The sequence below is a fragment of the Pangasianodon hypophthalmus genome, chromosome 29 (genome assembly GCF_027358585.1).
Source record: "Pangasianodon hypophthalmus isolate fPanHyp1 chromosome 29, fPanHyp1.pri, whole genome shotgun sequence".
Taxonomy (NCBI): domain Eukaryota; kingdom Metazoa; phylum Chordata; class Actinopteri; order Siluriformes; family Pangasiidae; genus Pangasianodon; species Pangasianodon hypophthalmus.
The window spans coordinates 15,795,258-15,809,946 of NC_069738.1; the positions used below are offsets into that span (position 1 = coordinate 15,795,258).

Genomic DNA, 14,689 nt, shown 5'->3' on the forward strand with positions numbered 1-14,689 from the left:
AACCCACGGCACTCACCTCTCAGCCTATTACCAAGGGTGTGTGATATCTGCCCCTAGTGAGATTGAATGGGTTTCCCTCTGCATACCTTGCTCACACTGCTGAGCTTGCGAAGTTAGTGGGTCCTGCTAATGTGCATGTATGGCTAGGAGTGGGTTTCTCTCCCATTTTTTTCCTGTATCAGTGCTGAGGTGCTAAGGTTTATTTTTTGTTTTCGCTCAGTGATTCATTTAGTTTCCACATCCCCAGGCTTGTGTTTTCACTACCTATTGTTTCCAGGTGGCTTTCCCTCAGATTAGTGCTCCTTGTGGTGAACCACCAAATCACTGGTTCCCACTATATGCATAGTCTCAGCTCCAAGTGAATAAAGCTATAATGCAGGACTCACACTTGTGCAGTCATTGCCTGAGCTTTCTAGAAGCAGAGTACAGGCAACAGTTCTGTGTTCAATGCCTCGGCACCGATCAGAGAAGCAACTGTCAGAATGGACATTTCATGCAGAGAATGCTGATTCAATCACAGCACACTTGTTTGGCAGATTTAGACCCAAATTTTTAGTTTAGAATCAGATTTAGACAGTATATTTTTTGCAAGCAAATTCCTGCAGGCAGATATGTGTGCTATGTGTAAAATGTTTTCTCCCCTTTCAAATAAAAGTGACCCTAGGTTAACTTGGGCTTCTGTGAGCTCATGTATGCAGAAGAGGGCAAATAGCACTTTCCTCTGAGTATATTATGCTGCCCTGTGATGCAGCATGAGCAGCAGTTCAAAAAGATGCAGTTGGCTGGCTTCATGTATCTTAGAAGAAGCACATGTTTGCCTTCACCCTACACAGAGCTGGCTGGTGGATTACTGTATGATTTTCCACCTCTGCCATTGATTCTGCCAACAGAATCACAATCAGGCCACAGAGTCCTTCTCAGTCAGGGTACCTACATCTATGGGAATAGAGGAAAGCACAGGCCAATAACGATGGCCACACTGTACAAGAAACATTATTAAACACAAGAACCCTTAGTACGTGGGACATGTATGCTCTCAAATGGAAGCAAATGGACATCATATGGACATCTCTCTGGTGCCTAAAGTACTAACCTCTATGCAGAAACTGCTAAACAAAGAATAATCTCCATCTATGTGTATATATGTATATGTACATTAGAAGCTATTACTACACACTACAACACTATGGATGGTGTCTCACTAGGCATTCAAACTTGTCACAACCCTTCTGAAGGAAGTGAGATGTCTTTGTGCCTGGCTCTCCCCCAAGATTCCAGCATGGGACTTCATCCCCTGTGTTAGAGTCTCCGAGGTCCTTCCCTTATGACTATATAAAGGATGCTGAGCTGAAGAAAAAGACCACCTTCTTGCTGGTAATCACTTTGGAAAGAAGAGTGGGAGCTACATACTAAATCTATAAGTCCACCCTGCAAACCCTGTGGCCAGATGATGCAGGCGTAACCCTGTGGCTGAACCCAAGGTTCCAGCCTAAAGTCATATCACCCACTGGTGTAAACCAGTTAGTTGAACTCATAGCATTCCATAAAGGGAAACCAGCTGAGCTATCCTTGCTATGCCCAGTGCACACCTTACAGTACTATGTGTACTGGGTGGTGGTGATTCAATCAGCTGTTACAGCGGAAACAGTGTGGAGTCCCCCTATCTAAGCAAAGACTGGGTAGTAGATGCCATCACTTTGACCAACAGGCAGGCTGGACACCCAGCTCCTGCCATGACATGCCACTCTACATGAAGCGTCTCCTCCTTATGGGTTGTACTCAGAGGTGTGCTTCTCCAGGAGGTCTGCACCATTGCTACCTGGGCCTCAACCATGCACCTTTCCCAGATTCAACATCGTTTCTCCCAGGGGAATGAGTGCAGCAGTCATATCCGAGTACCCTTCTGGTCAGTCCTAGGGTGCTTGGTTTCCTTGTGATAACTTGGTGTAGGTTATACAGATGATTAACCAATGCCAAACCAACAAGATTTTGATGAGAAGGGTACAGAGACATATAGCCATTAAGGGTGGTATTTAATAGCAAAATACTACATCATACCATCACCACATGACTTTGTGGTAAGGTCTTGGCACGTGTTTAAACACCGCCCCTGGCACTCATCTGGTGTTCAAAGAACCACAATTACATACATAACTAGCATTTTGTTCCTAAAATGTCACCCTCAAATCTATCCAGTATAATGATTAAAATGCCCAAACTGATAAATTAAAAAGAAAACATCATAAATACATAAATAAACAAATAAATAAAGAAAACAGTACCATACAAATCATCAAGCAAAACACTGCAAATTGTAAAACAACCATTCCAAAAATAAGCACAAATCTTTGCATGAAAAAGAAAATCCAAAGACAAACAGTTTAAAGCTTTTGGTCTGAAGTTTTCATCATCAACATTTCATAAGGTTTTTTTTTTTTATCACAGCCTTTTTCACATTAGCAATAAGTTAGCTTTTTTCCTACAAAATCTATTGAAACACTAACAGGTACATTCCCTCTAGAAGTGTATGTCAACAACCCCCACCCCCCGACTTCCCACTGCAGCTAGATTCATCATTGGTTTCTCTGTGTCCTTGTTCTTTTATGTCTTTTCTGAGATGATGTACAGTAGCTACTCACTGCTCTCTGGTGATACAATGGACAGAAGGTGTGCAGGCTAACTGGTTCATTTCAGTTTGGTTTATATGCTGGAGAATAGTTTTTTCTACACACACACATACACAAACAAGCACTCTTCAATACACACCTTCAATCTCTCCTAGCACCAGTGCAGGTAGTTAGCTGTCTCCCTTCATCCATTGTTCATTGGTTTGGCTGCTATTTGGCTCATTTATGTATCAAAAAAGATTTTGCTTTTGGTTTTTCCAGTTTTGGCTTATTTTTTTCACAACATTCTCGATCAAGGAATAACTTGGAAGCTACATTTTCACAGTAATATTTTAAACTCCCCACAGTAAGATCAAAACAACATATCAAAATAGGCAATACATTATCCTAATCATCCCAAAAATAGAAAGAATGAGACAAAGTCAAGGAGCATCAACATATAAAGCAAGAAAAAGGCAATAAAACAAAATATATATGTATTTTAAGTTCAGTTCAGTGAGGTCAATAAATATTCCTCAGGAATGTGAGTGAAAAAAACAAGGTCACACATCATGGAAAGGAGGTAGGAGGAGAGGAGCATGGAGCTTGCATGTCATTCACCACTGAACTGCCAATCACAGCAATCATAGTCTATGATCAACTGTTGCCCCAGCACATCCTCTTCATCCACCTCATATTTGCTCATTGCATTGTATTTAGTTTTCTTTTCGTGGTTCCTTGTTTTCATTTAGCTCACTCATTCATTAGTTTTGCTCACTTTTTTGGTTTGCTCCTTGTGTTGAAAAACAGAAAAAAAGAAAATTAACAGTAGTGATGCTTTGTAATCCATTTTGAAGGCTTTCCCTTGTAGAGGGTGCTTGTAGAACTTCTCCCACACATCCATCTTTACACGTGGCCACTCTGGCATGTTGAGTTTTCTCCCTCCTTTTTAATCCCATTCTTGATTTGATCCTTTTGATCTTTCGCCTTCCGGCACGCGGGAGAAGGTCACGAGAGGATTCACGGGGAAGCATCACTTTTTTAGTTGTTAGATGTTGGTAGTGTGTTTTTCTTCTGACATATCTGAGGTCTCGTCTGAACACTTGCTTGCTGATGCCACAAGGACAGACAAATGCTTTGGTATCAAGAGATGAAGAGAATGAGTCTGAGTTGATTTGGTATCATGAATAAAACAAGACAAGGAATCAATATGCTAAAAAAGGGCTTGAGCTTATAGCAGTACTAGTACAAACACCCAGCTTATCATGCCACTGAAACACATGATGATAACAATAAAAGAATTACTTAAATAAAAAGTGGCTAGGCAAAATGATGGCAGTCTCAAATAGTTACTCTAGCAAGCTTATGGTAGAGGTAGTTTGAGAAAGATGTAAATGTACACAAAAGACATATAAGAAGAAAAATAATGCAAAAATCAAATCTGAAAGTACTGAAACAGGATATAAAATAATGAAAAATAAAACAGAAAACCTGAAAAATGAGGAGAATATGTGGAGCTGATGATCTGATCCTGGACAAGTCAGGTTTTAAAGTCTTTTAGGTAAAGCTTTTCTCTCCGATTTTTGGTTTCAGTTTTTGGTGTTTTGGTTTTGGCTATTTTGGCATGTTTTTCATTTTTGTCTTTCTGAGTCTTTTTTTTTTTTTCAAGCTATTTTTTTGGTTTCAACTCATCCCTTCCATCCGCTGACAGCAGTCAAATACCTTCCCTTCATTCCATTTATCCGCCACCTTTTTTTTTCACAACAATCACTGTTTGGCTATCAACAATCACTGCTTACCTTCTGCTTCAGCTGGTTGTATAAGTGTCTTTTTGTTTATAAAGGAGTAAGTGTACATTATTGTTTATGACTAACAAAGCAGCACTGCAACTCTGCCCTTAAAATGAACAGATCAATACATTTCTTTGTTCACTGCCCCATCTTCGTGTTTTCTCACACTCATTCTTCCTGTGTTCAGGATATTTTTGGTATTGTGGGAGAGGGAGTGGAGGAGAGAAATAGAGGGAGTGAGAGAAGGCTTCGCCTGAAAAGGCAGGTTGTTTGTATTTGTCTCGGCTGCATCTGACTCCTCCCCTTCAGCGTGTGATAGGCCGTTGCAGGTGTCACTCTGCCATTGCCCCTCCTAGAGGTGGCGGAGAGGCTTCACTGTAGGAGCAGTAGGAAGCAGGGCTCGAGCACAGAGAGGCAGAGCAGGAGTCTGGGCTCATGTGGCTGGCACTGGAAGGTGAACATGCATGTGCTGCGTTGGCCAATCCCGTACTGGTGCCTGTGGCCATGGGCAACAAGGTGGGGCGGTTAAGAAAGAGGGAGGAGCATAGTCCCACCCCTGGAGCTGTGGCCCCAGCCAGGAACATTTGACCGCTGCTTTCTAGGGCTGAAATGGGCATCTGGCCACCCCTGACAGCCAGAGCTGTGAAAAGAAAAAACTAATTATACACAGCCCAGTTATTTATCTAAGCCTGAGCTAGGAAAGCTGGATGCCATGTCTAAAAATGTAGTCACAAAAAGTACAGAAATGTACTTTAACATCAAAGTAGTTAGCAAAAACAGCTAATGCAACATCTAGGTTTCCTATATCTAGGTTTTGAACACAGCCAATGCTAGATCATACAAACACTATGGTAGGCATAAAAATGAATATATGGTTTCATATAATGTGAATTATATGTGAATAACAAGATGATGAAACATGATGAAGGGTTTATGATAATATTTCCTCATAGTAAATACACACAGCTTATTAGGAACACCTGCTCATTCATTCAGTTATCTAATCAGCCAATCATGTGGCAGCAGCACAATGTATAAAATCAAGCAGATACACGTCAAGAGCTTCAGTTAATGTTCACATCAAACATCAGAATGAAGAGAAAGTGTGATCTCTGTGACTTTAACCGTGGCATGGTTATTTGTACCAGATGGGCTGGTTTGAGGTTTTCAGAAACTGCTGATCTCCTGGGATTTTCACACACAACAGTCTCTAGAGTTTGACTCAACAACCTTACCACTGTCAGTGAGCTCACAATTCACACTATTCTGTGTAAACTCTTTCATATTAACTGAAGCCCATGTCCTGTTTCTGCATGATTTTATGCACTGAGCTGCATGACATCATGTAGATATCATGTGTTATTAGGGGTGTAACGATACGCAAAATTTAAATCAGCATTGCCTGAATATGTGCCTTAGGTTCAAATTCCATTAAAAAACTACAATAATTGAAACTTAATAATGACACAGAGTTTGTGTTTCCCATTAAGACTCTTAGCAGCATATAATGAAACAAAAGTTGTGCATTAGTATGGAACAAAATTAAGCAAGGCTAATTATGCTAATTCACTGGTGTGCAAGGTTGACAGGTCTCAGCAAAATGTCCACCCCTCTTATATCTCAAACACTGCACAAATGCAGTCTGTTGAATTGTTAGGAATTGTTCAGTACACAGATGTATGGATTCAAGAGCTTCATATCGTACTAATACTGGAAAGTGACCTTTTAATCTATAGCTTAGCATTACAGATCGAGTGATTCTCATAAAGCTGACAGGCTGCTGATGGGTCCTTGAGCAAGACCCTTAACCCTCATCTGCTCAGTTGCACCCTGTCTCAATTGTAGCTTTGTATTAAAGCAGCAGCCAATTGAACAAATGTAAATATACAACACTTTTTCAATATTTTAACTAAAGTTTTGTTCCACTGTTTGGAATCAGTTACATGAATCTCATAATTCGGAGTCAGATAATTCAGTTACACTAAATTTATATTTAAAAATTAAGTCTTATTACTTATTTAGTAGTTAATAAAATTAACAAACACATTTAACCTTCACTTGCACTTCTCTCCCTCAGTTTTAGGATTGGCAAGGAAAGTTAACAAAGCCTATTCCCCTAAAAGCTATACATGACAGGCAGATTGGGTTAAGATGACACAATGGTTATGTGATCACAAGGAAATGGAAAATAAGAATTAGCAATAAATGAATGAGAGACAGTCATTCACTCATTCATTCATTCACTCATGAGACTCTCATTCAGTCACACAAACACGCAAAATGTAGTACGATTAATTCAAGATCTGTACAATACCCTGTAGTTATTGTTTTCAATAATATACTGCTGATGTCATTGAGATGTTCTCTCATGCCATCTTTTATTCTTTCAAATCCACACAGTTTACTTTTTCTATATTTATTCTTTCACCTTTCTCCCAGTCTTACTCCATGTTTTTGTCTCTTTATATCAAAACATTTATTTTCCTTTTTATATCTCTCCCTTTTGTTCCTCTTCCTCTCTTGTTCACAAACCTTGCATTGTAGCCAGTGGATGGCTGCTGATGAGAGCCTGGTTCATGCTTGTGCTTACACCCATCGCCGAGTTCCTGCAATGTGTATGGTCCCATTTATACATGTACACACACACACGCATACACGCACACACACACACACACATTCATACATATGAGGAGAAGCAAGGCCTTTTAGAGGGATCATGAAACCCCACGGTATAATGAGTGAGTAAAAACAGTTGTGTATGAATGTATATTTGTGTTTGAGGGGAAAAGAAATCACAGGAGCAAAACATTTACATTAACATGCTGTAACATTCCCAAAAGATACATTCTTTGTACCATTCAGGGATTAATACAGTGTTATTCAGCAGCTGAAGGTTCTAAAATGAATTTATGGGAATGACATTCTCCACCAGTCTGAGCACATTGACAAAGAACAGAGGAATGTTAGTTAATTTTTGATGACAATCGTCACATCTGAGGAGACCTGAAGTCACTAGGAAATAAATAAACTTCTCCGTGAACATGGACGATGGACAGGTTAGCTCAGTGGAATTTGGCATGGAAGTCCTTGACTATTCAAGAACTAGCCTTTGAATACAAGGAGGGAAGTATTTGGTTATTTAATATATTTCCAGTGCATATATCCACTGCAAATTTACACACATAATGGCTTTTGACTTTGTACTTATAAATATGAGCATTAAAGTATGTATACAATGGTGTGTAATGCCCCAGTACTGTTTCCAGAGAAGCATATCATGATGCTCCCACCACCATGCTTCACTGTTATGCTACACTTCTTGGAATCACACACACAGCCCTTCTTTCTTCAAAAATGAATTATTGCCAGAGTTCTGTTTTTGTTTCATCAGACCAGAGTATATTGCTCCAAAGGAAATTCTGATTTGTTTAAATTCCTTTAGACGTGCACCTCTGTGCTTGTTTTATAGCAGAGGAGTTTAGTGTGAGGTGTAGGAACAGAGATAATTGTAGTGCAGTTCATTGCTTATTGTTCTCTGTGTAACTGTTGTTCCTGCTGCTTTCAGTTCGTCCTGCAACTCTTTTCGGGTGACTGGTGGCTTCTCTCTAACTTTAGGAAGCTCCTTCACCTTCATCATGATTGCTATCCCATCAGTTTGATTTTTGAACTTATTTTTGTTTATCCTCGTGTATACCTTTTTTGTTCATATTTATAAATACAAACTCAAAATACATTACTTGTGTAAATTTGAAGTGGATATATGCATTTGAAATATGTTAAATAACAAAAACAAAAGTCTGAATATTTATTTCTCCTCACTGAATAATTAATGAGAATATAATCTTGCTTGTTGGAGGAAAAGCCTGCTTCTGTCTGACTTCTTGTTTAAGTGGTTTTTAAAATTCTTAAACCTCATCATCTCAACAGAGTTCAAATAAATCTGTATAAAAAATACTAGAAAACTACTAGGAAATCAGTGAGCAAGTGTATATCCACAGTGCTCAGGCCAACTGTAAGTCACTTTGGATAAAAGCCAAAAATAATACACAGAAATGGAAATAATCTGAGGACGTGAGTGTTATGTGCTTACCCAGTGGGGCTGGGGCTAGCTGTGCTGAGAGGAGGGGAAGTCACTGATGGTGGGGCAGAGCTCATCGATGCATGGCCAATAGGGTTAGGAGGGCAGGCCGCAGAGGGGGTGGGACTAACAGCTGCAGAGAGAAAATTAGAGAGAGAATAAATCTGACAGAATACGATTTGTGTCAGATAACAGCAATTCTGAAAATTCTGAAAAATTAAGTTAGGCTTTTACCTGTCACATTGAGACTTGAGGTGGTAGCCTGAACTAGTCCCTGACTGGACATCTGGAGAGAAAGGGCAAAAGAGAGAGACAAACAGAGAGAGAAGAACATGCAGCATGTTAATCCTGAATATCGACACCTCATAGGTTAAGGACACTGCAGTGCAATACCTAGTTGGTTCTCCACTATTTCAGCCCATGGCCCCATGCAACATGCTGTGTGATTAGCTTCAGCGAGCAAGCCAACATTAGGTAGTTTGTTGACTCTGTATGTTAAGTGTGGTTTATGATCTCAAAATCAAATTCAGTTTCTGTTAATAAGCAGTTCATGATCATGCAGAATGAGGATTGTTACACTGCAGCATCAGCAACACACGGGCAAAGGTTTCATTCTCGTATGTAATATTGAGCAACTATGATTCACGAATACTTGGGCCACATTACAGACTGCACAGTAACAGTAATGCACTACACCACAGGTGTCTTTACTGTTTAGGTTGCTACCTATGTGCATTATGTTTGGGATACAGCTGCTGTTGCAGCCTTTAGATTAATCAGTGAGCTGGAGAACAGTGCAGCACAAACCTTCATATAAGTGTGTGAGAGAGTTTAGAACTGCTGGTGTACACATGCAGAGTGTTCACCAACATGTCATGATCAGTCAGACAATAAATTCATTATCAAATGTGTGTCAGTTAAGAGTTGAATTTTATCTCATCAACTGAACTTTGAAATAGAAACATCTGTTAATAAGCAGATGTTTCATTCATCAGTGCTTTGTACTATAAACCATCTTCCTCAGCATAAAAGTATAACACAATAAATAATTTAACCTTTTCTAAACCACACCTAGCACCTGAGCTGAACCAAAGCTTATTTCAACAAACAAACAAACAAACACCCAAATGGTAGAAAAAGAAGCTAAATAAAAGTGCACTGAAGGGCAACTGGGTGGAGAGAGGTAAGCCTGGAGTCAGATCATCTGGCTCATTTCTAAACTGGACAAAATTTGGGATACCTTCACGAGTGAACATTCACTGAAATTGTGAAATCGTGAATGAAATCTTACCTTTTAATAACACCATTCCATTTTCCCATACATTTTATTAAATCTGTTTAAAATAATTGTTAAACTCACAGTGAACAAAAGATTTGCACAAATTCCTGCATTAACGTTATTGTTTCTGTCTCATCTGTGCATCATTAGGAAGTTACACTTTCAGGGAGCAGTCAAACAAATAAAAAAAAATTATGTTCTACTCAAATAGTTAGTTTTCTACAGTGACATTAAACACTCGATAGTTAATGTATGCTCAGTGTAATGATTTAGGTAACACTCTAGCTAGGTACAGTGGATATAAAAAGTTTACACACCCCTGTTAAAATCACAGGTTCTTGTGAAATAAAAAAAAAATGAAACCAAGATAAATCATGTCAGAACTTTTTCCACCCTCAATGTGAATTACAACGTATTCAAATACATGTAAAATTGAAAATATCAGGCAAAAAATTCAGACAGTTAATTTAAAACTGGACAGTTTAATAACTAACCTTGTAGATGATAATATATAATAAATAATTGTTGATATCAGATCAACAATTACAATGTTTTACTCCCCTTGAAGAGACTGAACTAATTTCACTAATTTCATCATCAAAATCATCAACCTGTATACTAGATCCTTTACCTACATGTTTCCTCAAACAGATAATTCCTGAAACAATCAAACATCTTTTAAAGATAATCATTTCTTCCCTTAGCATTGGCTATGTACCTAAATCTTTTAAATTAGCAGTTATCAAGCCCTTGATTAAAAAACCTGACCTTGACCCCTGTCAGCTGTCTAACTATAGACCAATATCAAACCTCCCCTTTATCTCCAAGGTCCTAGAAAAGGTTGTAGCACAGCAGCTATGCTCATGCTTACATAGGAGTAACATTCATGAAATGTATCAGTCAGGATTTAGCACAGAGACAGCGCTGGTTAAAGTTGTAAATGACTTACTACTGGCTTCTGATCAGGGTTGTGTCTCCTTGCTTGTGCTGCTTGACCTTACTGCAGCTTTTGATACCATTGATCATGCTGTTCTCCTCGATAGACTAGAAAATGTAGTAGGCATTAAGGGAACGGCCCTTTCCTGGCTCAGGTCTTATTTGAAAATCCTGAAAATCAAGATGGCGCCGCGGATGGCTGCCTCGGTGTTTTGGTGCGCTCTTCTATGTCTCTTTTTGTGTTTTAATTTCATTTTCTGCCACTGCTCTGGTGGCTCCTACTCCAGGGAAGAGCTCATGAACATCAGAGCTACTACCCCTGTGGATCTTTTTCTGACTTTTCTGGCTTCTACCGTTGATTTACTGGCTATTTTGATCAAGGACGCTTGTAACAAAGTGAGGCTCCGCAGAAGAGGTAAACGCTCAGGTGTGCTTGTGCGTCTCCGACGGCGCGGATTACGCACCGCACTTCCCGGGATATTCCTCTCTAACGTGTGCTCACTTTGTAACAAAATAGATGAGATGACACTGCTGCTGAATGAAAATAGAGACTTTTCTACGTCCTGTGTTTTGTGCTTCATGGAATCGTGGCTGTGTGATCTTATACCGGACTCTGTGCTCCAGCTGAGCGGATTTCAACTCTACAGAGCGGGCAGACACACGGAGCTTTCCGGCAAAAAAATAGGAGGTGGAATCTGTTTTTATACCAACAGCGGCTGGTGCAGCGATGTTACTGTACTGTCTCAGCATTGTTCCCCAGACCTGGAGGCCTGCATCATTAACTGCAAACCTTTCTACTCGCCCCGTGAGTTCTCATCATTCATTCTCGTCGGTGTTTACATCCCGCCGCACGGCAATGCACGTGGGGCGCAGCATGCACTGGCTGACGAGATACTGAGTGTTGAACGGACAAACCCGGACGCCTTGGTTATTGTCCTAGGAGATTTTAACAAAGGTAATCTCTCCCGCGAACTCCCCAAATACAAACAGTTCATTAAGTGCCCGACCAGAGAGGGGAATGTACTGGACCACTGCTACACCACCATCAGCGGTGCTTACCGTGCTGTCCCTCGCGCTGCACTGGGTCAGTCAGACCACATCATGGTACACTTGATTCCGGCATACAGGCAGAAGCTAAAACTCTGCAAACCTACTGTGAGGACATCAAAGAAGTGGACTACTGAGGCGGTGGGGGAACTGCAGGAATGTCTGGACTGTACAAACTGGGAAGTTTTCAGGTCTGCCACCAATAGTCTGGACGAGTACACGGACACTGTGACGTCCTACATTAACTTTTGTGAGGACAGCGTCATTCCATCACGCACCAGGGTGAGTTACAACAATGACAAACCCTGGTTCACAGCTAAACTCAGACAGCTGAGGTCAGAGAAAGAGGCTGCATTCAGTAGTGGGGACAAAGACAAATACAAAGAGGCCAAGTACAGATTTAGCAAGGAGGTGAGAAGAGCTAAATCAGAGCATGGTGAGGGAATGGAACAGAAACTCTCAGCCAACGACTCTGCCTCTGTCTGGAAAGGGCTTAAGGCAATCACGAACTTCAAGCCTAGAGCCCACCAATCTGTGAATGACCTGCGCTTGGCCAACAGCCTGAACGAATTTTACTGCCCCTTTGAAAGACAATGGGACATACCTGATATCCCCCACCCCCACCCCCCCAGTCTTTGATCTGCATGATCTCCGATGCTACACCTGGATCACCCACACAGCCTCACACCTCAGTGTCGCCCTCTCCCTAGACCCTCACACCTCTGTCCAACAAAGAGGGAGATGTGAATAGACTGTTTAAACGACTGAACCACCGCAAAGCCGCGGGCCTGGACGCTGTCTCCCCCTCCACCCTGAAGCACTGTGCCAACCAGCTGTCTCCGGTGTTCACTAACATTTTTAACACCTCGCTGGAGACATGCCATGTGCCAGCCCGTTTTAAAACTTCACGGATTATTCCAGTCCCTAAAAAGGCGAGGATCACAGGACTTAATGATTACAGACCTGTTGCCCTGACTTCTGTGGTCATGAAGTCTTTTGAGTGCCTCGTCTTGTCCCACCTCAAGGACATTACAGACCCTCTTCTGAATCTCATGCAGTTTGCCTACAGAGCCAACAGATCTGTAGACGACGCTGTAAATATGGCCCTCCACTTCATCTTCCAGCATCTGGACTCCCCAGGATCCTATGCCAGGTTACTGTTTGTGGACTTCAGCTCTGCCTTCAACACTATCGTCCCATCTCTGCTCCGAGACAAGCTCTCACAGCTGAACGTGCCGGACTCATTGTGCAGGTGGATCACAGACTTTCTGACAGACAGACGGCAGTTTGTGAGGCTGGGGAAGTATGTCTCGGACTCCCGGATCATCAGCACTGGATCCCCCCAAGGCTGTGTCCTCTCTCCTCTGTTATTCTCCCTGTATACCAACAGCTGCACTTCTAGTCACCAGTCTGTCAAACTTCTGAAGTTCGCAGATGACACCACCCTCATTGGGCTCATCTCTGATGGAGATGAGTCGGCCTACAGAAGGGAGATGGACCGTCTGGTGTCATGGTGCAGCATGAACAACCTGGAGCTCAACATTCTCAAGACAGCGGAGATGATAGTGGACTTCAGGAAGGACCCAGCCCCCCTCCCACCCGTCATCCTCCGTGACACTCCGGTGACCTCTGTCGAGTCCTTCCGCTTCCTGGGAACCACCATCACCCAGAAGCTTAATTGGGAGCAGAACATCAGCTCCCTCACCAAGAAGGCTCAGCAGAGGCTGTACTTCTTGAGGCAGCTGAAGAAGTTCCACCTCCCCGTGAAGATGATGGTCAACTTCTACACTGCCATCATCGAATCTATTCTCACTTCCTCCATCACAGTCTGGTTTGCTGCTGCCACAGTGCCCCAATTCCCCTCAGGTGACCCCCCCCAACCTACTGACAGTCACTCTCCCCTCTGAAGCTGCAACTTTTCTATCTCCCATGTACACTCACTTTTTCTGTACATAACTATTTATATTTTTGATTTAATATATTCTATCTTCTACTGTTTACATATTTCATATTTATATATAGCATGTTCATCTTGCACCATGGTCTCTGCACTTTAGTATTGTTTTACCCTTGTTATTGTGTTGCATTTTTGTATTTTTGTATTCTTCATTTTATCTCCCCCCCCGACTTTATATCTTTGATTCTGTGTTTGCACCTGACATCAAGACAAATTCCTAGTACTGTAGAGTGTCCTTTACTGTACCTGGCAATAAATTGTTTCTGATTCTGATTTGACTGATCGTTATCAGTTTGTAAACGTAAATGGTGACCTCTCTTCGCATACTATGGTAAAGTTTGGTGTCCCGTAAGGCTCTGTTTTAGGCCCACTGCTCTTTTCTCTATATATGCTACATCTGGGCAAAATTATCCGTAAGCATGGTATTAGCGTCCACTGTTACGCTGATGACACTCAGTTGTATGTTTCAGCAAAGCCAGATGACAGACACCAGCTTAATAAAGTTGAGGAATGTGTAAAAGACATTAGAAACTGGATGCTTATTAACTTTCTTACTTAATTCTGACAAGACAGAAGTACTTGTACTAGGACCACATGCAGTTAGAAGTAAGCTTTCTGATTACATAATAACTCTGGATGGCCTTTCTATTTCATCATGTGCAGCAGTAAAAGACCTTGGTGTGATTATCGACTCCAGTCTTTCTTTTAAAGTTCATGTAGATAATATAACTAGGATTATTGTCTCTCTGTCTGTCTGGATGTTCCAGTAGGAGCAAAAACAATCTCCAGTTGGTCCAGAATGCAGCAGCAAGAATCCTTACTAGAACCAGAAGATATTACCACATCACCCCTATTTTATCCACACTCCCAGTCAAATTTCGTATTGATTATAAAATACTACTATTGGCCTATAAAGCACTAAACAGTCTCGTGCCATAGTACCTAAGTGAACTTTTGGTCTTTTATGATCCGCCACACCTACTTAGATCAAAAAGT

General features: G+C 41.2%; 1 protein-coding gene across 1 annotated transcript in view; it reads right to left on the minus strand.

Annotated features, from left to right (window-relative positions):
* Positions 1-233: 233 nt before the first annotated feature.
* The window catches only part of LOC113534955 (POU domain, class 2, transcription factor 2), a 62,891-nt gene continuing 48,435 nt past the window's right edge, over positions 234-14,689 (minus strand). Inside the window, exons 14-17 of the mRNA XM_053231552.1 lie at positions 8,709-8,760; positions 8,487-8,607; positions 6,929-7,002; positions 234-5,036 (exon numbers count right to left, since the gene is read on the minus strand). Of these exons, the coding sequence (XP_053087527.1) occupies positions 4,729-5,036; positions 6,929-7,002; positions 8,487-8,607; positions 8,709-8,760 (555 nt within the window). The 3' untranslated portion in view covers positions 234-4,728. The remainder of the gene's footprint in view (positions 5,037-6,928; positions 7,003-8,486; positions 8,608-8,708; positions 8,761-14,689) is intronic.